The sequence below is a fragment of the Rattus norvegicus genome, chromosome 10, assembly GCF_021556685.1.
Source record: "Rattus norvegicus strain SHRSP/BbbUtx chromosome 10, alternate assembly SHRSP_T2T, whole genome shotgun sequence".
Classification (NCBI taxonomy): Eukaryota; Metazoa; Chordata; class Mammalia; order Rodentia; family Muridae; genus Rattus; species Rattus norvegicus.
This window is the reverse complement of record NC_141543.1, coordinates 97,797,398-97,820,641: the sequence shown is the minus strand read 5'-3', so window position 1 is coordinate 97,820,641 and position 23,244 is coordinate 97,797,398. Positions and strand designations below refer to the sequence as shown.

Below are 23,244 nucleotides of genomic sequence, written 5' to 3'. Positions count from 1 at the left end.
ATATTTTTTCAGGCAAAATACCAATGCACATTGAATACATACATGCACACATGCATTCATACTAAAGCAAGGTATGGTTCAGGCTGCTCTGTGAGTAACTCTTGAAAATTATCCCAGCTCTTCTGTCACTAAACTTTAAAAAATGGTGAGAGAGCAGAGAGCTTGGTGACGAGCATCTCTACCTGCTGAGAGATATCTCGTTTGTTTTGTTTTTCTCTTCTACAAGGGCTAGAGAAAGGAGGAGGTTCATTTCTCACTGAGTTTTGTCTCCAGAAAGATAGAGGGCCTCATGAAAGGCTCAGCAGAGGTCTGAGGACATTGGACATGGGGAAGGGTAGTTCTTATCCACAGGAAAATGAAGCTGGAGTTATTGTTGGAGAGATGTTTGTCTAGAATTGATGACTGAAACTTGAGGCTGAGAGCCCAGGGGGGCTCTGATTGAGGCCAGCTATGGCACCCATCTGTGTCCAGTTGGGCTTCAGAAGAGCAAGGCTGCAGGGTGCCTGGTGAGGCCTGATACCTGGCCCCCACTGCCTCCACTCTTGAACCTTTGACTGTCTGTTCAGGCCCAGCAACTCTCTGCTTGTGAGCAGATGTAAGGGGTGTTTCCACAGCTGGGCCAAGCAAGCCAAGGCTGGAAGGTTTCCCAATATTTGCTGGTGTGAGCTGAACCTGCTTGAACTGTTAGAACAGTTTGGAAACTGTTTTGACTTGATTGTCTTCAGAGCATTGGTCATCTGAACTGCACCCTGGATTCCTTTGCCTGACATTGAATATTTGCCAAGAATGTCTCTGGTACACAGTGGGAAAGTAGAACTCCTAAGTGTGTTCTATTCTGGTAGAATTTAGAGCCTTCTAGAAAGTTCCTTGAAGACAATGGACAAGAGTGTCCATATCTCACAGCTCAGGAAGGTGAAGTGAGAGAAGGACCTGCACTGCCCACTCGGGTCTCCGCCTCCTGGAAGCGCCTGCCTCATGGCTGCATTTGGTATGTCGTTAAGTGACTGATTCTAGCGGACCAGTTGTTGGGATCGTACTCTTGTGGAGCTCTTGGGCACATCAGTTCATATCTAGGCTGCCTCATTGTAGGGGCACCTGCAGTGCAGGAGGGAGGGCCTTGCCTCAGGGTTTATAGACAAGTGGTCCTCAGAGGACACCACAGGGCAGCTGTGTGGCAGGGTTGGCTCTGTCAGGAGCATGGCAGCTCTGACTCTACGGATCTCGGCCATGGCCTTGGGTTTCCTGCCGTCCTCCCTTGCTTCATGATTCAAATCCTCACTTGTGCCAGTTAGCTGTTAAGGCCATGTAGACCCCCCCTCTCCACAGACACATACGCACGCACGCACGCACACACGCACACGTGCACGCATGCACGCACAGGAAGGAGACTGCCAGGAAGCCTTCTGCCACCCTGTCTCTTAGCAGCTCCATCGCTTCCCTCTTCTCCCTTATACACACGTGCTCTGGTTCCTTATACACACGTGCTGGGGTTCCCTTATACACACGTGCTGGGGTCCCTCATACACACGTGCTGGGGTTCCTTATACACACGTGCTGGGGTCCCTCATACACATGTGCTCTGGTTCCTTATACACATGTGCTGGGGTTCCCTTATACACACGTGCTGGGGTTCCTTTTGCACACGTGCTGGGGTTCCTCGTACACATGTGCTCAGGTTCCTCGTATACAGGTGCTGGGGTTCCTTATACACACGTGCTGGGGTTCCCTTATGCACACGTGCTTGGGTCCCTCTTGCATACGTGCTGGGGTTCCTTTTGCACACGTGCTGGGGTTCCTCGTACACAAGTGCTCGGGTTCCTCGTACACAGGTGCTGGGGTTCCTTATACATACGTGCTGGGGTTCCTTATACACACGTGCTGGGGTTCCTTTTGCACACGTGCTGGGGCTCAGTCCTGGTGTCTTACTTGCTGGCTTTGAACTGGAAGTAAGCATGGGCCACCATGTCCTATTCACCTGGCTTTAAAAAAAAATCTTGGGCCCCAGATTGGAATCCCACTATAAATAGACTCCTGATGTAAGATTATACTTAGCAGTTTTACTGCACCATATCAATGTTAAGTCTGATATAAGGGAGTCTCACTGAAAAGCAGAGTTTAATATTTTTGAACCTTTGTTCTTGAAGGAGGAAAATGACCAGTAGATACTAATGGAATTCAGAAGTAATAGGCTTCTTAGTTAACTAATATGATTTGTGTGGGGAAAAAAAATCCAAATATATTACTTTTTACTGTAGCTAGAACATACAGAGCTGTGGCTGTCTCAAGCAATTTATATAATTTTTTTTTAAATTCAAAGAATAAAAAAAATAGATGTGTTGCACGTTTATCTGTATGAGTGAATTGTCACATGGGAGGGGCCCAAGGAGGCCAGAAGAGGGGTCCCATCCCCTGGAATTGGACGCATAGGAAGCTGGGAGCTGTCAATGTGGGCACTGGGAGTTGAATCTGGGACCCTCTGCAAGTGCTCCTAACTGGTGAGCTGTCACTGCAGTCCACAAATGCAAGACTTTGATCTTTGCTCGGAAGTCTGAAAGCAAAACCCATATCACTGTCAACATTCTCTGTGCTCTTTAAGACTGACTCTTTATGAAGATGGAAGGAGGAAAGTTCCTCAGGAAGCTATAAAACCCAGAAGCGTGGGGAGCGGAGGTGAAGTGCCCTGGGTACCTTAAAATAGAAATCTCGGAATGGCCGTTTTACAGAAAAAGATAGCTGGGTGGTGGCGGTGGGGGGGCGGGGCACTGAAGTATAACTATGGAAGAATTGAGGTTTTCTTTTAGCTACTGGACTGGACAAAATAAAAGAGCATGCTTACTCTTGACAAGGGTGCAGGGAGGATATTCTATATAGCGACAATGTTAGCAGCGACACGAATCGGTAAATAATGAGTAGACAGTCTCAGCATTTCCAAAGCTTCCCGGTGGCACTTGCCTGCGATGTCAGTGCTTGTGAAGTGGGCTTGGGAGGATTAGGAGTTAAGGCCAGTCTTGCTATACAGCAAATTTGAGGCCAGTTCAGGCTACATGAGACCCTGTCTCAAAAACCAGCCGCAGCAGAACATTTACATATGAGTCCATTTGACATTCCGTCTCTGTTCTTACAAATGCACACTTCCAACACACCGGCTCTTATATACAGACCTCTATAGGTGGCTTCTCTTAAAGGCCAAGCAAACCTTTTGGTAGTGTCCTTCGCATCACACAGAAGAACAAAATGAAGGAAGAGTTTTCATGGGTCTGGTACAGAGCAAGCCCTTCGTAGATGTTACCTGCTCTTGGGATGAAGGGGTGGCCCAGTGGGTACGAGCCCTTGCTTTGTATGAACGAGGTCCTGAGTTCAAGTCCCCAGCACCCATGTAAGCGGACAGCCCAGTATGACTGTGCATGTCTGTAGCCCTGGCATCCGGTGGATCCTGGCTGAAAGGGAGGACTTCCCCTTCAGTGAGAGACCCTGTCTTACCGCAACCAAGGCAAAAAGTGAGACTAGAACACAGCCCACTTCCCTCCCCACACCACACCATACTCTCCTGTATACTTATGAACACACATCCCACCTACCTGCCTACCTCACTTGGTGAGCATTTCCTCAAGATGGAGGGACTCTCCCACGTGCTCCTCATGAGCTGGGGAACATTGAGTATATTCTTCTAAACTTAACCCTAAAGACATTAAGACGGTCTTCAGAAAGAGGAGGAAGCTTCATTGCTTTGCCGACATGCATTTTTTCCTAAGAGGTGAAGTAATGGTTTGTGTCTAAAATGGGATTTTCTTTTAACTTCTTGGAATTTTTTTGTTGTTGTTCCGATTCATTTTTAAGTGAGTGTATGAGTAATGTGGGTTTGTGGACCTCAGTGAAAGTGTCCCCAAGTGTTCAGCGGAGGGTGTTGGTTCCCCTGGAGCTGGAATTATACGTAGTTGTGAGTCACCTAACATGGGAACTGAAGACTGAATCCAGGTTCTCTGCGAGAGCAGCAAGTGCTCTTAACCACTGAGCCATCTCTCTAGACCCCACCACTTGGAGTTCGAAGTGACATTTGTTTACCTTTAAAGTCTGAAAGTTGACGGTAGCTTCCAGGAGGAGCAATAGGATGTGGCTAGGCTTTCTGAGAGTGTGGTTTTTGCAAGGAAAAGCGTGTAAGTTCAAGGAACAGTAAGGCCTTGGCTTTCTCTCCTCACTACTGTGACCCTGCTTGGTAATCCTGTCTGATAGGGCCACTGGGAGCCAGAGGAGCTTGGACAGTCTCAGTGTGGAGCTCTGACCAGCCGCCATTCTGAGCACTGTACTTGTGTTTTCCCAGCACGTCGTCACTCAGGCCAGCCTGGGACTTGTGGTTAGGACAGACTGGTGGTCTGCTCCCTCCTCTCCACTGCTGGTCCAGCGTACTCGCCACACCATACCCCATCCTCTCTCAGTGTAGATCCTCTGTGAGGATTACCAGTTGTTCTTGAGTTCCCTCTGAGAATGGTTTGGCTGGACTGACTGTTTTGTTTGTTTATTGTGGGTTCTGGGGATTGAGTTTAGGCCCTGACTTTTGTGTGGCTGTTTACTGTAGGTAGAGCCGTCCACTAGCCCAGGGCATGTCTTTATAAACCTCTACAGGTCTTGTGTGGTAGGTAGAGCCGTCCACTAGCCCAGGGCATGTCTTTATAAACCTCTACAGGTCTTGTGTGGTAGGTAGAGCTGGAGGTAGTGCCTGGCATCGAATGGATTGCTGCGATTTGATCCATTGGATTTGATTTCCTTGTTGGAACCATTTAGTGACTTGTAAGGAGAATGGCTTATCTTAATCACATTGATGCTGGCTTTGAACACCCCTTCCTCTGGGGTGTGGCACTTTAGCCCAGGAGTGGTGGGAGGTGTGGGCCTGCTGGTTTACTCATGCCGTGAGCTCTCAGGGTGGAGTGGGGCAGAGTGTGGAAATGGTTGCAGTGGCTGTGCAGGTATAGTGTAAGGAGGTGATGGCTTTGAGTCTAGGAACCTGATAACCCATGGAAAGAGTCCTGGCTTCTAACAGTCAGGGTTTGAATGTCTTGGCAGATGTCTAGCATGCAGGGGCTAGCCCTGTCTTGAGATGGAACATAGGCTAGGCTAGCTTTTTACCTACTGTGTCAGTTTTGATTTTTGTTGGCAAGGAAGAATATTATCAAATTAGGAGGGCTCCTGACAATTAGCTTGGCTGATACAAATGCATGTAGGGATGGATGCCCTTGAGTTTTTGAGACTAAATCAGGTTTTTCTATATGGTTGATGTGGACCAGATCCACTTTTTGAACAATCTTTCCCCCTTTTGGCCCTTTCTTATAAAAGCAACTCACATTTAGAGAAGCATAAGTAAAATGTAAGATGTCCTCTTCGAGGTGGGCATGGTGGTGCACACCTTTAATCCCAGCTTTTTGAGGCAAAGGGGAGGCAGAGACCAATAGAGGCTACATAGTGAGATACTATCTAAGAAAAAAAGAAAACGTCCTCAGCAGTAGGACACAGCTTGCTTTTTTTCCTCTTCCAAAAGTTTTTTTTTTTTTTTTGGTTCTTTTTTTTCGGAGCTGGGGACCGAACCCAGGGCCTTGCGCTTCCTAGGTAAGCGCTCTACCACTGAGCTAAATCCCCAGCCCCCCCAAAAGTTTTTTAATTAAAACATAGAGCTAAGCTACCAGGCAGCCTGTGTGTAATTAAACGGTGACCACTGACAAATTAGGATTACCCTTGAGAAAGGAAACCTGAATGTGCTGGGTCCAGAGGCTGATTCACTTTCATGCAAGCGTCCCTCCTGCAGTAACTGAGCATTGAGTAGAAGGAAGGAAGGAAGGAAGGAAGGAAGGGAGGGAGGGAGGGAGGGAGGGAGGGAGGGAGGGAGGGAGGGAGGGAGGGAGGGAGGGAGGGAGGGAGGGAGGGAGGGAGGGAGGAAGGAACGAATGAACGAACAATAGCCACCTCCTTCTGTCTGTCCTAGTAAGAGAGGGCCAGGCCATGCTCCTGGTAACACAGTGTCCAGAAGTTTTGTTGGCTTTGGTTGTTGGAAGCCAGGATTGATAAAAAATACAGCTGGAGATAGAAAGGGAAGTTATTATCAGATTAGAAAATTGCAAAAACAAAAGCCAATTTCAGAGCAGTTATCAGCTGTTAATGCTGCCCCGTCTAGAAATAGCTCTTCCTTTCTCCTTGTCCAGTGTGATTTCCTGTCCGTTGGTTTTTTGTGGCTTAATTAATGAGGCTAGCCCTTTTGGGTGTCTGGAAACAAGATAAGTCTCAGTGATGTTTGGTATTCCCACTCTCAGCTCTCTGGATGGCTTTCGGAGCTTGTAGAGCTTGTGAAAAGGAAGGCGGCTGGCTCCTGTTGGAGCCTTCTGTAATTTGTTGTTCAAGTTCAAATGAAACCATTGACTTGTTTTCTGTAGGTAACATAGAGTAAAGAATGCCACATCAATTCTGGAGCACATACCCTTATTAGAAGTTTCTCCCATTTTTAAATCTACCCTATTTTTTATTTTTATTTTTTTGGAGACAAGTGGCCATTATGTAGCCCTGGCTGTCGTGGAACTCACTCTGTAGACCAGGCTGGCCTCCAACTCACAGAGAGCTGGTTGCTTCCACCTCTTGAGTTCTGGAGTTAAAAGCATGGCCACCACACCCAGTTTAGCATTCTCTCACTGAGGGGTGAACTTCCCTCTCAGGGACAGTGGCTAATGGAGAAGCAGAACCAGGACCTGGGAGAGGCCATAAGCAGAGCAGGCAGCACCCTGCTTTCCAGGAATGTGGCTGTCAAGCCCAGGCCCACAGAGCATTGGGCTGCAACAAGCTTTTGTTCTCCCTTAGATGTTTGGGGGCATAAAGACATCTGCATCCCTTACCTCAGCCAGCCTCACTGGAGGAACTGCTAAAGAACAAGTGAAGTTTTATGCATGCTTGCTTACTGAGTCTTATCTCATTAGGCTGCTGCAGCTGTCCTGGCACTTTGGCTCTCCTGCCTCAGCCTCCAGAGTGCTGGGGTCACACACACAGCAACCTCACCTGGCTCTGTGAGGTTTCTCAGCACGAATGCAGCACTGCACATGTGGAGGCCAGAGGACACTTCTGGGGATTGGTTCTCCCTTTCCACTGTGTGGGCTCCTGGAATCGAACTCAGGTCCTCCAGCTTGCTAGCAAGTGCCCTTGCTCCCCAAGCTCTCTGCTTTCCCTTGAGAGGAAAACTCTGATTCTGAAAAGTGTCCGGGACGTTTTCTCTGCTCAATTCTCTATTTTCCCTGGACTCTTCCTCCCTACCTGTATCTTCCACGTGTTTCTTCTTGTTGAGTAGATCTTGTAACGAAGCCAAAGGGAATGCTAGTGAGCCTGAGTAATGGAGAAGGCGGGACAGTAGCATTTAGAGTCGCCCCGCAGTGAGTCCCCTCTTTAATAATGCATTTTCATTTCTTAATGAAGGATGGCGAACACCTAATGGTGGCAGCCTTGGATACCTCCCTGCAGCAGGCTCGAAAGTGTCACATGGCACTGATCTTATTTTACAGATGCTGAGCCTGAGAGATGACTGGAGTTCCCTCTCCAGGACAACCATGGCAGGAAGAGAAAGGACAAGTTACCCTCTGACTTCCACGGGCACGATGCACACACGCACACACAAAATGTAAAAAAAAAAAAAGAGAAGAGATTGCCAGTTTCCCAGGATCAGCCCGTACCCTGGAGGTCTTCCTTACTCTTTTCCCATTTGTTGACTCGGTCAGTTGCAGAACTGTCAGCTTCTTACAGGACCTAAATGTCCGTGTATATTGTGTTCATTGCCAATAGGAGAGTGGGTTTGAGAATGGAGCAACCTTCACGTCAGACACCAGGCGCTGCCCACCCCTCCACCTTGCCTCTGAGCCCCATCCAGGGCTGCACACAGTCTGCAGCACACTGTGATCACATCAGAGTTGCTTAAGCTTATCACTGGCAGGATAGTGTCCTCAAGGGACCCTGGTGACAAGGTTAGTCTTCAAATCTAAAGACGCACGTCACACTAGATTGAGAGGTCAGTGCGAGACTGCAGCCCCTGAGGTCTGCTGCTGGCTCTGTCAGGAGATGAGTGGGGAAGGCAATCCACATTGGCATTTCAGCCCCCGAGGCTGAAGGCTGCCTGCTTCTTGGGCCTGAGTGTAATTGAATTTCAGCAGCAGAGGGCACGAGGCGTGGCATTTTTCATGGTGCTAGATTGTGGGATGGATAAGGAGGCCTTTCATTTCTCGGTGTGGCTGATCACATGCTGCTGTTTCAGAGCTGAGCTCTCAGCTCCCAAGGAAACATCGTGATGGAGCACAGAGGATGGCTACTATGGCCAGAACAAAGGAAGACAGAGCGCTGTTTGCTGCTGAGGGAAGAAGGGTGTGCAGCCCAGAATGCTGGGGAGGCTGTGCCTGCCCAATCTTCTCCTGGTCGATCGGTGCTGGGACAGACTGCACCATGTTCCCAGGGTCAGCTGGCTGCACGTCTTTCCTGCTGGCTTGTGGAAAGTCAGCTCTTTTGGCCCTGGAGCTACCGTAAGGAATATAAGAAGAGGTGGCTTAGCAGAGGCCTGAGTAGATGTCTGGAACCCAAACCCTGGGTTGGTTTTGACACATTCAACTTACCAATGATTCAGGGCTGCAGAAGCAGCCTTTGCTTACCACAGTGAGAGGAAATGGAGCCCCTAGACATGAGCTCCAGCAAGCAAAGGCTGATCCTGACAGACTGGCACTTCAATCCTACTAAGCCCTGAGCAGAACAAAGAGGCCCAGAGGTGTCCTTGTGTTGAAAGAACAACTGTGAAGCCCCAGCCTGTGCTAGCTTGCTTTGTGAGACCAAGAAGTAGAGCCAGGCTTGGTCAGTGTTTGCAATGGGCCTCTGAAGCTCTGAGGCTTGGCTAGGTACACTGCCTGTCCCGTCTGGTGGCCTGGCACCTGCTTCTCCTGGGGGCCTGTCTTGGGCCTTCTTGACTGATAGGAACTTGGGGACAGGTTGACCAGAAACCATCAGAAGTTCCTTCCTTTCAGTTGGCAGGTCATTGACCCCTGGTAACCTCTGTACAAAACAGCAGTTTTCTGAGCAGGTGCCTGCTTTGTCCCTAAGGTCTGACTTGGTTGCTTCAAGCAGAGACTCCAGTGATATTTCACCTGTGGCCTGGGGCCTGACCTTCCGCCTCAGCCAGACCTCTTCACTTCTGCCTTGCGTCCTAGGAGACCATCTTAACTACTCAGCCTCAAAACTGTCTGCTTTGTCCCCGACTCAGCCTCAAAACTGTCTGCTTTGTCCCCAACTCAGCCTCAAAACTGTCTGCTTTGTCCCCAACTCAGCCTCAAAACTGTCTGCATTGGCCCCAACTCAGCCTCAAAACTGTGTGCTTTGGCCCCAACATGTGCCCAAAGTCTCCTTCACCCTTCACGTGGCAGCCACTGTGTCCTTCGAAGCAGCCTCTAGTGACAGCTGTGCTTGGTGTTGTCACAGCAACTGAGAATTAGCCAGCACCAAACTTTCTTTTAAAACCACCCCTACAATTTCCCTTTAAATTTACCCCTGTGAGGGCCAGGAGAAACAGCTCAGCAGCTAAGAGCACATACAGAACCTGGGTTCAGTTCTCTGCACCTACATTGTAAGGTGGCTTACAAATGTCTGTATCTCCAGCCACAGGGGATCGATGCTTCTGGCCTTCTTGGGCACTCACATGAATATACACATACCATGTATGCACATCTCCAGATACACATATATAATTAAAGAAATCTAGGAAGAATTGCTAGGTTAATATGTACTTGAGTACGTATAAAACTGGGTGGCCCTTGTATGGGCTAGGCTGTTTATCGTGGTTTCTGTCTCTGCTGCTTTGTCTTGTTTTTTCTCTAACCTATAGACGTGTTGACATAGAGATAGTGGGGAAGAGCTGGGTCTGCCTTTAATCCCAGTGCTCAGGAGGCAGACAGAGCTGTATCTCCATAGTTAAGTTCAGTGTGTCTATTATGAGTTCCAGGCTAGCCTGGGCTACAGTAGTGAGACCCTGTCTACAGACTAAACAAACCAGGGAAGCTTTGTCCCCATCCGCAGTGTCCTGGACTGCAGGCAGACTTTCCTAACTGGCTCTTTGCTGGCTGTAGGTTGCTGTGTCCGATTATTGGAGCTCATTCTCTCATTCCGAATTCAGCCCCAATCAGAGAGCCTGCAGGTCACAGAAGAACATGGGCAAAACTCTGATGAAAAGTCTTTATGGAAGTAATTTCTCTGAGATTTGATGGTAAAGATGTTGCGTTCATGAAGTGTCTGGCCCCTAACTCTGGTGCTCTTTCCATGGTTGGCAAATTCCCTCACTCTGGTGATCTAAGAGTTGGCTTTCCCACGCCTGCCACCCCAGGTTCCACCTGTGCTCTTGTTGGTCGTGTCAGCTGCCAGCACGTTGAACAGGAGTGTTTGGCAGAGGACATAAATGTCGATGTGATATTGGTGGTGTATGGTAGGCTGCTTGTATGGGGCTGGGCTGTATATTGTGACCTGTAGGGTTTGACACTTAGGAAATGCCCCAGATCCCCATTTTGCAGATAATACTGACACTGAAAGGCTGAGGTTGTAGCTTGTTTGAGTTGTAACTTGTGTGAACTTGACAGTCAGCTGGGAAAGGAGTAAGCTCTTTTCCTGTCCAAGCCAGAGGCCCTTCCACTCACTCATAAAGCCTCTAGGACCTGGGGTCACCTCCCTCCACAGCCTCTGTGTGTCTTGTAGCAGAGAACTGATCTCGGGAACCAGCCATAGCACATGCACATTGGTCTTCATGCCCCTGTCTTAATCTGCCCACGCCCATCCTGCCTCGACTACCCACCAGGTCAGAGAACAGAGAAGGTGTCGGGTGTTTTACCCTGCCTGGCCTTGTGGCCAGCACTCCTGATGCCCCACGTCCTAGCCCCTGTGTTGGCATCTCTGTCCATCTATAGAGGCATGGCATACATAATACCTTGTGCCCTGCAAGTTGACTGTAATTAGCCAGGTGTGGGGTTCACCTTGTCTCTAGCATGTAAGAGTTAAGAGGCCGAGGCAGGAGGATCATGCACTTCAGGCTGGCTTGAGCCACACAGCTGCACAGTGATGTGAGATGTCCTGGCCTGCATGTTACAGGTGCACTAGGCATGGCCTGTTTGGCTGACAGCTTTTCAGGTGTCTGCCTTCCTTCCACCTGGCTACTAGGCTCCAGGAGAGCAGAGAGCCTGCCGCCTGTGTCTTCCCGAAGTACTCAGTGGCATTCGTGTTTGCTGGTAGGCTACCACACTGGCACTCAGCTTTCTCTCATGTGAGTAATGGAGTCAGAGCCAATGCTTATTTTATGTGAGGCCTCAGTGCCCTGGCCGGATGGCGCTTGCTGTGTAAGAACAATGACAGGTCATAGCAATTAGTTTCTAGATTTCCCTATGTGGCTGTTTTGCCACTTACTACAAGGTGGCAGAACAGGAGCGTGGCCATGGCGGGAGACTCTAGGCTTATTGTTAGAGCTGCTGTGAAATGGCAGTGGAAGCAGGAACAAGCTTTCCACAGCTAGAACCCTACTGGGGAAATTTTTATCTCAAGAGCCTTAAACTCCCCAGGGTGCTTCGTTTGGCTTTGTAGTAGAGAGGGCTGCTGATAGAAATGAGCCGGTTAAAGGGGAAGGAGGGGTCATTCAGCATTGTGAGCAAGACAGATTGTTGGCATTTATAATGCTGGTGTGCGGTTTGCTCAAAAAGAGAATGCCTAGCTGGAATTTATCCTGTGGAAATTAAATCATTAAACCTTCCAAAGTGTGACCTGGCCATCTGCCATGTAAAAGCATAATCACCATCTAAGTTGAGCTTCATCTGGGCTTGGAGCTACACGTGGCCCAGTCATCTGTGGAGAAGCTACTCTCTGACTCTCTTTTCTTGCTCTTTTTCTCAGAGCCTGAGCCCTTGCGAAGCCGGCAATGACAAGTCTGAATGGTCGCCATGCCGAGAAAACCATTGACATGCCAAAACCATCAGCCCCCAAAGTGCACGTGCAAAGGTCTGTGTCCCGAGATACCATCGCCATCCACTTCTCGGCATCCGGGGAGGAGGAGGAGGAAGAGGAGGAGGAGCTCAGGGGCTACTTGGAGGAGGGGCTAGATGACCAAAGCATTGTAACAGGGCTTGAAGCCAAGGAGGACCTGTATCTTGAACCCCAGGGTGGCCATGACCCTGCAGGCCCTGCTGTGGCGACGGCCCCTGCAGATGGCCTGTCTGTGTCTGAGACCCCCGCCATTTTGCCTGTCTCTGAGAACACTGTAAAGTTGCTGGAGCCCCCCGCTCCAGCAGTGCAGGTATTAAGTCCAGTGCCACTGGCTCTGTCTCCAGGGTCATCTTCATCTGGACCGTTAGCTAGTTCTCCCAGTGTGTCCTCCCTTTCTGAGCAGAAAACCAGTTCTTCGTCCCCACTGTCTTCTCCTTCCAAGTCTCCTGTCCTATCATCCAGTGCCTCGTCCTCCGCCCTCTCCAGCGCAAAGCCCTTCATGAGCCTGGTGAAGTCCCTGTCAACCGAGGTGGAGCCAAAAGAATCCCCCCACCCCCCACGGCACAGGCACTTGATGAAGACTCTGGTCAAGTCTCTGTCCACGGACACCTCCCGGCAGGAGTCGGACTCTGTGTCCTATAAAGCCCCCGACTCCAAGCTCAACCTGCACCTGTTCAAACAGTTCACACAGCCACGGAACACGGGCGGAGACTCCAAGACTGCGCCTTCTTCCCCCCTGACTTCTCCCTCTGACACTCGCTCCTTTTTTAAAGTGCCCGAAATGGAGGCAAAAATCGAAGACACTAAGCGACGCCTGTCAGAAGTCATCTATGAGCCCTTCCAGCTCCTCAGCAAGATCATGGGGGAGGAAAGCGGCAGCCACAGGCCCAAAGCCTTATCTTCAAGTGCTTCAGAACTCTCTAACCTGTCCAGCTTGAACGGGCACTTGGAAAGCAATAACTACAGCATCAAGGAGGAGGAGGGGGACTCTGAGGGGGACGACTACGGCAGCGACTCCAACACCCCCAGGACCGACCACCTGAAGCCCAGCGAGGACGCCTCGAAGGAAGGGGAGCCCAAGGGTTCCCAGGCAAGCAGTCTGAAGACAAGCTCTCTGGTTCTTGAGAAATGTTCTCTGTCTGCCTTAGTGAGCAAGGAAGATGAAGAGTTCTGTGAGCTGTATACTGAGGACTTCGAGCTGGAGGCTGAGGGCGAGGGGAGACTTGATAAGCCTCCTGATATCCCCCTCAAGCCAGAGGTGCCTGCCAGTGAGGGCGTGGCTCTGGAGAGCGAGGATGAAGAGGACCCAGGCAGCGAGCACCCCGAGTTACCTGTGAAGACACTCAGCTTCTTTATCCTGTGTGTCTACGCGTACCTCATCCTCCCCCTCCCCTACTACATGAGTGGGCTCTTCCTGGGCCTCGGCCTCGGGTTCATGACTGCAGTTTGCATGATTTGGTTCTTTACACCGCCAAGTGCTCATAAATACCACAGATCCCACAAAGCTCTGCGGCACCGGAACTCGAGATCCCTGGACATCAGGGAGCCTGAAATACTGAAGGTAAGCCTCCCCCGCTCCTGGCAGCCGTGAGCTTACGCCTCGAGCTAGTGGCTGAATGAGCTCCTCGGGTGTTTTAAAGACCGTGGGTCCTTCTGTTGTCCAGGAACCCAAACAGCTCCTCTTGGAATCCTTGTGTGGAGAGCTTGCTTACCTGCTTACCAGGCAGCTCCCAAGCTCTCCCCGGCCCCAGAGAGCAGCACCTCTGGCTATAGCTCCTCTTAGGTCTGCCCTTCAATTTGCCAGGTACTTGTTATATCTTGAGGATTTGTCATAGCTGAATGTTAGGATTCTGTATTCTTATTTGTCAGACAGTCTCACTATGTCTCCCTGGCTGTCCTGGAATTTACTGTGTAGACCAGGCTATCCCTGCACTCATAGAGATCTGCTTGCCTCTGCGTACCAACTGCTGGAATAAAGGCACGAGCCACCATGCCTAGAAGGATTACCTATTTTGAAATTCTGGCATCAGATTCAATGCTAATGGAATTGCAGGAGAGGGCCAAGAGGAAGGAGACCAATTAATATCACTTGATGGTGCTTGCTGATAGCTTCTTTCTATGCACAGTAAGATGTGAGCCGAGAAAAAAATGTCACCTTCCTGTCAGTGCCATGTGTCAGGCTTTGGGCCTCCTGGGGTGGGGCTCATGAGATGATCTTTTAGAACGAATGTATTAGGGTTTCTATTTATTTCTCCATATTTACATTTTTTCTGGCCCATGTGTATACTTCATAAGATTTTTAGCATAAAACTATGGTTGTCACCCGGCATGTTGGTGGCACATGTCTGTAATCTTAGCCTTTGGAAGGCAGAGGCAGGAGGATCTCTGAGTTTGAGGCCAGCCTGATCTGGAGAGTGAGTTCTAGGACACAACTGTATAAAGAGACCATCCCTAAACAAAGCAAAACAACAGCAGACTGTTGGCTGGGGACAGTTGGCTGGGGACGGTTGGCTGGGGAGGTACTGTTGAAAGCAGGTACCGCACCTGCAGAACGCTTGAGTTTTATGTCCCACCACCCGTGTTAGGCCAGTTCACACCACCTTTAACTTCAGCTCCCGGGGATCCCAGGTGTATGACCTCCAAAGACTCCTGCACACAGGTGTATGTGCATGCACCTGTCCACATATATACACATAATTTTTTTAATTTAAAATGTAGAAGTATAATTGTCATTGATATACTTTCTAAGTTATTTGTTTCCATAGTTACGTGGGCTGTAGAATCGGGAACATTTAAACGTCACTGCCATAATAGTTGTCAAGGTCAACCACAGGATGCCCTGTTGGCATCAGATACTTGCAGTTTTATACATGAGGAGGCTGGGACTCTGTTCACCCCCCTCCCCTGCCGGCCCCCACCCTACCCCCACTCTCCCTGTGGCACATTTCTGCAGAAAAAGCCCATGCCGAGACTTTCTCTCAGAGCCCCTTGCTGCTCTTAACAGGTGTTAAAGACGAATTCTGTTTTCTCGAGTCGTTTTGAACATTATTGATCATAACCTTTAGTTCTCTTCAAGTTACAAGCTTATTTGGTCTCTGTTAAAAATCCTCAATTCTTCCCCCTTCCTTCTATCTAAATAGTACTCTGAAAATGACAACATGATCTCTCTTTATTGAAAGAGAAAAAGGAGAGAGAGAGCTCTAGGTGGAGCGGGATGGAGGAGCTCCCTCCATGATTCTGTCTGTGTTTTCTAGTCTCTTTACCTTCTACCCCTATCCCAGAGAAAGACAAGGGAAACTCAGAGAAAAAAAAATCCTTATCAAACCATGCTGGCTGTGTCATCTGGCCCTTCTGGAGTGTAGTGTCTGTGTCACACGTGCAGACTCACCCACTCTCCGGCATCTGTGTGTCATGAGTGTTGCAGCCTGACCTCTTCACTTGTCCCCATCCAGTTTGCTGTGAGACTGGTTTTTTGGGAAGGGAAGCTGGCGTCAGCTCCTCAGGATGTGACACCCTAGCGAACCATGAGTGTGCGGAACAGAAGTGACTCATGCGTGGTGGCTCCACTCTTGAGGAGGTGGTGCTAGGACCACCTGACTTACACTCTGTGTGCCCTGTGCTAACTTTAGTCCAAAAAAACAAAAAAGGTGCTTATGTTGGTCCCAGGGCTGACGAGGACGTTTGTCCCAGGAAGATTTTGATTTTAATACAGACAGCCAGTCAACTGTGGGTTGACAGTTTACCAACTACCCAGAGAGTGTGACATTACATTGCTATTTAAACGTTAACTGCAGTTGGCTTGCTCTACTCCAGTGAGCGAAACAGCAAAGCCAGGGTGTGAGGTGAGGGAATATTGTCTCATTTGAACCGCATCACAATGCTGATCAGCTGGGCTTTGTTCTTGTGAAGAAAGGGAGGCCCAGAGGCTGTTACTTGTCCATGGCCATGCGGTCTTGTGCTGGGTCTTAGCCTGTGTTCTAAGCTGTGTGATGTGATACCCAGGCTGGGTCCTTTAGAAAAGGGTGCCAGATTTAGCAGTACCCACTTGTAATTTCAGCATCTGGGAGGCAGAGGCAGGATGCTTGTGAGTTTGAGGACAGCCTGGGCTGCATTCTGAGATGCTGTCTCAGCAAAACAGAAAAGGTGTTGTTTTGGTTCATAGTTCAATCCCAGAGTTGGGGTTTATCTGGTAAAGGCTGCTTCCTGACAGACTGCTAAGGCCCATGGGGTATCATGGCTGGTAACAGGGACACTGTGGGCGTACGTTCTCTGCCTCCCTGTCTTCTTTCTTGGGCTTCCACCCTGGTGGCAATGATGTTTAGAAAGGGCGACACCGGGGGTTGGGGATTTGGCTCAGTGGTAGAGCACTTACCTAGGAAGTGCAAGGCCCTGGGTTCGGTCCCCAGCTCCGAAAAAAAGAACCAAAAAAAAAAAAAAAAAAAAAAAAAAAAAAGAAAGGGCGACACCGAGAGCTAGAGAGGAGGTTCAGTAATGGGTGCCCTTGCAGAGGACCCAGGTTCTGTTTCCAGACCCACGTGGCAACTCACAGCCATTTGTAACTCCAGTCCCAGGGGGGTCTCTTGCTCTCTTCTATCCTCTGAGGGCACTAGGGATGCATGCAGGAAAAACTATACACATAGTAAATACAATAAATAAATCTCTTAAAAATTAAGTGTAGAGGTTGGAAAATTAAGTGCTGTAGGTTAGAAAGGCTTGGTGTTTATTGCAAGATATGGATTTCAAATGCAAGTGATTCAGGAGCTTGGTTTGTCTGAGTGAGACACCGCCACCCCCCTCAGGGATCTTTTTTCAGATATGGCGCTTGAAGACACTTATCAACAGTGACAAGATTTAGGACACATATGTGATAAGGAAAGGGAATTGTCAGGAGAGTCAGCCTTGGCCCTCCGCCTTGTGTTCTCAGTGGACTTGGGGGCTCTACTCTCCAATGAGTCAGGCTCACGCCAGCTCGCCTTGAACATGGGAGCTTGTACCTGAGCGCATCCTGGCCAATACGGGTGTGGTAGGCGGATGGGCGCCTCACCCCCACCCGTTCTTGTCGATCCAGGGGCTCTCAGCTTTTGCTGTCCTGTTCCTCCTCCTAGGGCTCAGCCCTCTTCTTCTTAAAGGATAGAAAATGTCTTAGTCCTACGGGCAGCAGAGGGACAGCGGCAGACAGCAGAGCAGTGGGGGTGGTGTGCCCAGTTCGCCAACCCCGGTCCTGCGAAAGTGTTTTGGCAGAGAAGAAAAGCATGCCTGCTTAGAGGTCTAGACCCCCAAGTGACACCTTGCATCCATCCATGCTCTGCTGGGTGAGCTATTTACACAGGCCTCTAAAATGAAAGGGCCTTGGCCCAGCACCTTCCGCTCACCTGCTCGTACTTCCGTGCTGACTGTCGACGTCATGCAGGCGTAGGTTGGGTTGTCAGCTCATCCTTGTATTCTCATACCCGCTGTGTGTTAGGCTGTGATAAATAATGATTGGACGAATGCTTGGGTTCCTGAATGAGTAAGAGTTTAGCCAGGGGGTCAGTATTTGTTCCTTTTTCTGTTCCTGAGACTGAATGTGAGACAGAAGCAACAGAAGGAGGAAGGATATGTTTGGGCTCACAGTTGGAGGACGGGGGGCTGTCCATCAGAGGAAGCGAGAGTCCATGGTGGTGGGAGCGAGTGATCAGCAGTGCATAGGAAACAGGACTTGTGGTAGAAGTGAGTGGGGCCAGGGTGTAAGCGGTAAGGTTGTCCCCAAAGACCTACACCAGCCAGCTGAGCCCAAGTCTTCTTCTGCTTCCGGGTCTGTGCCTGTGCTGTGATACAGGAGCCAGACACTGGTTTCTCTATAAAGCAGGCCCTGTTGCCACGGTTTGGTTGTGGTGGTCTTCCGCCCTGAGTTCCGCTGAAATGCAGGTTGAAATGGAATTTTCAGTGTGGCTGCGTTGACATGATTAGAAGCTAGACATGGTGGCACATGCCTGTAACCCCACCACTTGAAGCCCTAGGGAGGTGTATGCAAGCAGATCTCTGAGTTCTAGGCCAACCTGGTCTATAGAGCAAGTTCCCAGACAGTCAGGGCTAAAAGATCATTCTAAATACATAAAGGCCAGTTTAGAATACAGGGGGCCCTGCAGTTGATACCTGAAACCTGAGAGGCAGAGAGGTAGGACCATCACAAGTTCAAGGCCAATCTGGGCTACATAGAGATGAGGCCAACCTTGACAAATAGCAGGACCTTATCTCAAAGAGGGGACAAGGTAATTGGATCATGAGAGCAGGTCTCTCTAAAGCTAGTATATGTTGCCCCTTTAGTCTCTCGAGCAGGTGTCTTTCTTCACCAGCCTGTCCTCCCTTTTCCCTTACTCCTGGGCGGGGCAGCGCACCCTTCTCAGCCCTGGAAGCTGAAGTCTGACATGATCTTGAACTTTTATCTCTGCAACTAAATAAACCCGTTCTTTAAAAAGTGCCCTGGTGCAGCCATGCTGTGATCCCAGCTGCCTAGGAGCTAAGGTTAGAGGATCAATGCCCGGGCCTGGCTGGGCTACAAAGTGAAATTGAGGTCAATCTTGATAACTCAGTGAGAAAAAGATCTGTGTGCCAGAGGATCCTGGGTTCTACCTCCAATACACCAATCACAAACACTAGAATGAATAAATAAATTACGCAGATTGAACGTTTTGTTGATAGCAACTGAAACAGACTAAGACATCTGTGAATCTGTGTCTGATGAGTAGAAATATCTACTTTTGAATAGTTGGATTTGAGCTGTGAGCTATCTGGTTTGCACTCCTTTCCGTGTATGTGATACTAATTAGCTTCTGTAGAGAATGAAGTGACGCAGATCTTGAGCACACGTATGAAAACTTAAAACTCCCCCAAACCTCCCAGTAGGACATAATACCTACCATTAATATCTCTCACCCAGATGTCAGCCCCTTGACAGCCAGGGGTGGCCAACCTCCTGACATTGCAAAAGGACACTGTTGTCTACAAATGTGTTTGAGTCACGTTCACAGCTATCCTGGGGCACACTGGCACTCAGGGCTGTAAGTTGGACACACCTATAAGCCACCTCCATCTGTGAACCATGAACCAGCTGAACTGGTGTGAAGCTGCTTAAGACTATTTATTTAAGGGGTTGGGGATTTAGCCCAGTGGTAGAGCGCTTACCTAGGAAGCGCAAGGCCCTGGGTTCGGTACCCAGCTCCGAAAAAAAGAACCAAAAAAAAAAAAAAAAAAAAAAAAAGACTTTATTTAAGCATATGAGAACCTGAGGCTTGAGGACACAAGTTCAAGGCCAGCCTGGGCTACCTTGGGAAACAGTCTCAACCAAAAATAACAAGACCTTTAAGCTTCTGGGTCATGGAGGTTGTTGCTGACAGTAGGAAGTGAGTTAAGACAGAGTAAAGCCTTTGTGGGACACGGTGTATGTAGCTCTGTTATTTGCCCTGTGGACAATTTGAGGAACACAGCAGTATCCCCTCTCTGTGATTTCACTTTGTGAGAAGGGAGAGAAAAGGAAAGATGTTCTGTGCTTTCCCTGGGGAAATTTTGAGTCACATATACGTTACTGACATTTGTATTCAGGCGAGGTGCTGAAGGGCCAGTGAGCTGGGTTAGCATGTAAGATCAGGTGCTGCCAAGCCTGACAGCTTGGAGTCCACCAGGCAGAAGAGGAGAACCAGCCCTTGCAAGTTTTCTTCTGATTTCCATGTGTGCACCTGGTTCTCCACATACATGTATATACATGCACACAATAAATAAACATGTTTAGACACTCACGGAACATGGTGCTGTAACAGTATGGAGTCACTAATCCAAAAGGCCAATCTGCAGCCAAGTAGTAGCTATTATCAAAGGCTATGGTGGCTGTCTAGGACCACAATATGCCACCATTGATTCTAGCCCAACTGATCATCAGTCATACTGACTGGAGCACAAGCATTCCCGTGCCTCTGTGGGACCCATGAATTGTCAGTAAGGCTACAGAACTCCTGGGACCAGGGCATGCTTATTTTAAAGTGTGGGGATCAGGCAAATGAGAAGCAGCCGCTAGGAGCAGGGCTGCCCAGCCCAGTGACGCATAAGCACGAAGGCAAGAGCCATTACCAGACATGAAGCCTGGTGGGCTGGGTAAGGTAACTCAAGGCAGCTTCCTGTGTGCCACAGGCTCCAAGAACGTCCTGGTGCAGATCCCCTCTTTTGCATATGCTTCTGGCGTGGACAGCTAGATGTCCTGGGCTGGAAGCCCAAGTGATGAGAGTGTCAGGACCTGGGAGCCTGAGGCCTGTCAGTTAGCCCTTAGGATGGCTGCTGAGCATTCCTAACCAGAAGGGATGGCTCTCTTCCTCTGAGCACGTCCTGTCACTTGGCCAGGAGCACATTTCATTCAGCTCCACTTTTGTGTGCCAACTTTCCCACTTGTTTATAATGAAGAACTTCCTCAAGATTCTGTAAGGTTCTTGGATTTATGCTCAAGTGTGACTCAGATGCAGTTCTGAGTTACATGTGTGAGCGAGCTCTTACTGACATAATTACCACCATGCAGAGCAGTGATGTCGTTTCCAAAGTGAAAATGTGTCCAGAAGCCTGGCTAAAATTACATTCATGCCTTTGCAGAGATTAATGAAGATGCCTTTTGGAAAACCTTTCTTTGGGAGAGCTAGATATAATAAAAGGGACAGATCATTTTAATAATTAGGTTCCCTAAAATATAGGCTTGGGTTTTGTTGTATAAAAGAATAATTTTGAGGCATGTTCAATGGTTCAGGCCTGTAATCCCAACACTCATGAGGCAGGAAAATCAGGAGTTCAGGGCCAGTTTTAGCTACGTCACAGGTTCAAGGCCAGCCTGGGCTAATTAGACCTGGTCTCAAAAACAAAAGTCAAACCATAACAACAAACACCAAGAGTAATTTTGGGGCCAGGCATGGTGATACCAACACTTGGAAGACTGAGGGAAGACGATCTTGAGCTAGAAACCAAGATGGTCTCAAAAACTCAAAAGCGGAGGAGAGAGAGATTGGCTCAGGGGTTAAGAGCTCTGCCTGCTCTTCCGGCTCTTCTAGAGGTCCTGAGTTCAGTTCCCAGCACCCACATCGGACCTCCAAGAGTCACCTGTAACTCCCAAGAGATCTGACACACTTTTCTGGCCTCTGTGAGCACCTGCTCTCCCACTACACATACTCGGCACCCATGTAGCGCATGCACACACATGCACACGGTTTTAGAGGAATTCAGGTGATGTGCTTCAGTGCAGGGGCCTCACATGCAAGCATGCTTTCTGTGTTATAAAGTTAGTTAAAGGGAACTCTGTTCCTCAGTTCCTCAGAATCAATGTGGTTAATGATGGCAGGTAATCCCAATAAAAACAGGCATATCCAGAAGTAAAGAGCATCCTCTGCTTTTGTCCTTCATATCATCTGTGGGGTAAAGAAAGAGGCTGTGGGGGTTGGGGATTTAGCTCAGTGGTAGAGCGCTTGCCTAGCAAACGCAAGGCCCTGGGTTTGGTCCCCAGCTCCGAAAAAAAGAAAAAAAAAATAAAGAAGAAGAAGAAGAAGAAGAAGAAGAAGAAGAAGAAGAAGAAGAAGAAGAAGAAGAAGAAGAAGAAGAAGAAGAAGAAGAAGAAGAAACTACTAGTTTTTAACTTTTTTTTTCTCTCTTTCTAAGTTAAAAAAGTCACTAAGCTTTGTGACAGTTGACATATAGATGATCATATGTTGACCTTTGGCCATAAACATCAGAATTTATCTATTTGACCTTAAAATGCAGATTTTTATCCATTGTTATTACTAACAGTAAGGCGTCACTCTGAGAACACATATGGTGACCTAGGTTGTCAGCTAATGACAGTCTGAGGAGGGGCAGGGGAAAAATCTCATCTGATAAAGCCTAATGGCCTCAGATCTGCAGAACCCAGGTAATGGTGTGAGGAGAGAACATGCGCGCGCACGCGCACACACACACACACACACACACACACACACAAATTATATGATCTGATGTTTATTATATATCAACATAAGATAAGCAAAATTGAAAAGCCTAAAAGATAGCATGGCAGTATAGTAAAAATTGACACGAAGGCTAGTTTTGTCCTTTCTTGCCCTGTTTCTCTTATGTAACGTGCGACTTGTAGGTGAAGGTAAACAGGGTTGTAGGTATTCAAACCTTGCTTGATAGGGGGTATAGCTCAGTGGTAGAGCATTTGACTGCAAACCTTGCTTGACTGAGAGGACAGTCGATCTGGAAAGCTTGGGGCTACTTTTTCCCTTGTTTGCTGATCTGTTATTAACAAGGCAGTGTTGAAGTTGTACGATCTGATGTATGGATATAAATAGGGCCTTGGTTATCTCGGTGGCTCATCTGAGATCATCTAATTTGTTTGCCTAATTTTGGAGTTTCTTATCGTCTACACTGTTACACTCTGCCAGTGCACTATAATTTAAACTGGTTTATAATGAGACACTCACCTGGGCTTGGGAGATGTTCCTGCAAGGAAAAAGGCCTAGATGAAGGTCATGTCTCACAGTTTGTGGCTCAGCCTTGACTCCAGTGACCCCAGCGGTGGGCTGTGAAGGTGACCTTGAAGCAGTCAGGGAGGGTGTGGACAGTACTGATGCTGTCCCCTCCCTCCACTAATGGAGCCCTCCTCAGTCTCTGGAGTATCCGTGGGTGGCATGTATTTTAAATGTTGGCGTCTGCTTGAGGCTGTCATTCAGGATAGAATTCTGTGTCTGTGGTTTGCTTTGTCTTTTCTTGGGTAAAGTTAAATTCCTGCCAAAGTTCTTCCTTGTTCTCCACCCCTAGGATCTTTGACGCTCTTTCGTTAGGTGACTCTGGTTCCCAAGTATTAATATATCGAAAGGGGCTAAACTCAGTTAGTACAAAGTCCTGTTTGCGTGACATTTGTGGGCAAATGAAATTCAGCCACCTGTGCATACATTTCAGGGATGAGTGTCAGCAGCAGTGGCCTCAGGCCCTGGCTTCAGCCACTTTTCTCTGGGGCTTCTTTTTTGGTAGATGAATGACAGGCAAGTCCTCTGTCAGTGCCACCATGGAGTAACAGCACACTGCTGCAGTGTTACTGCTGTCAGCCCGGGCGCCACACCGCAGACTCTCACTGCTTCCTGGGGCCAGAGGATCAGCTCTTTCCTCTGAGCACAGAGCGCTGGCCTTGAACTCCTCCCTGGCACTGTGAGTGAGAGTGAGCACGGCAGCAGCTCCTCCAGACTTTATTAT

The 23,244-nt window shown here is 48.8% G+C and overlaps 1 protein-coding gene and 1 long non-coding RNA gene across 7 annotated transcripts in view; one reads left to right on the top strand and one right to left on the bottom strand.

Annotated features, from left to right (window-relative positions):
* Tex2 (testis expressed 2) overlaps positions 1–23,244 on the top strand; it is a 109,029-nt gene that overhangs the window by 34,861 nt on the left and 50,924 nt on the right. For 4 of the 6 annotated variants that reach the window (XR_015630658.1, XR_015630656.1, NM_001100554.1 and 1 more), the window contains 1 exon segment: positions 11,920–13,570. Coding sequence is in view for 3 of the 6 variants with exons in the window: in NM_001100554.1 (NP_001094024.1) it covers positions 11,945–13,570 (1,626 nt within the window). In the remaining 3 variants the exon portion in view is untranslated. 6 annotated transcript variants of the gene reach the window in all.
* On the bottom strand, positions 5,560–15,520 carry LOC148003142 (uncharacterized). Its single transcript, XR_015632181.1, has 3 exons — positions 15,398–15,520; positions 7,282–8,526; positions 5,560–6,410 (listed from the first exon to the last, which is right to left on the bottom strand). It is a non-coding gene; the product is annotated as an uncharacterized LOC148003142 (long non-coding RNA).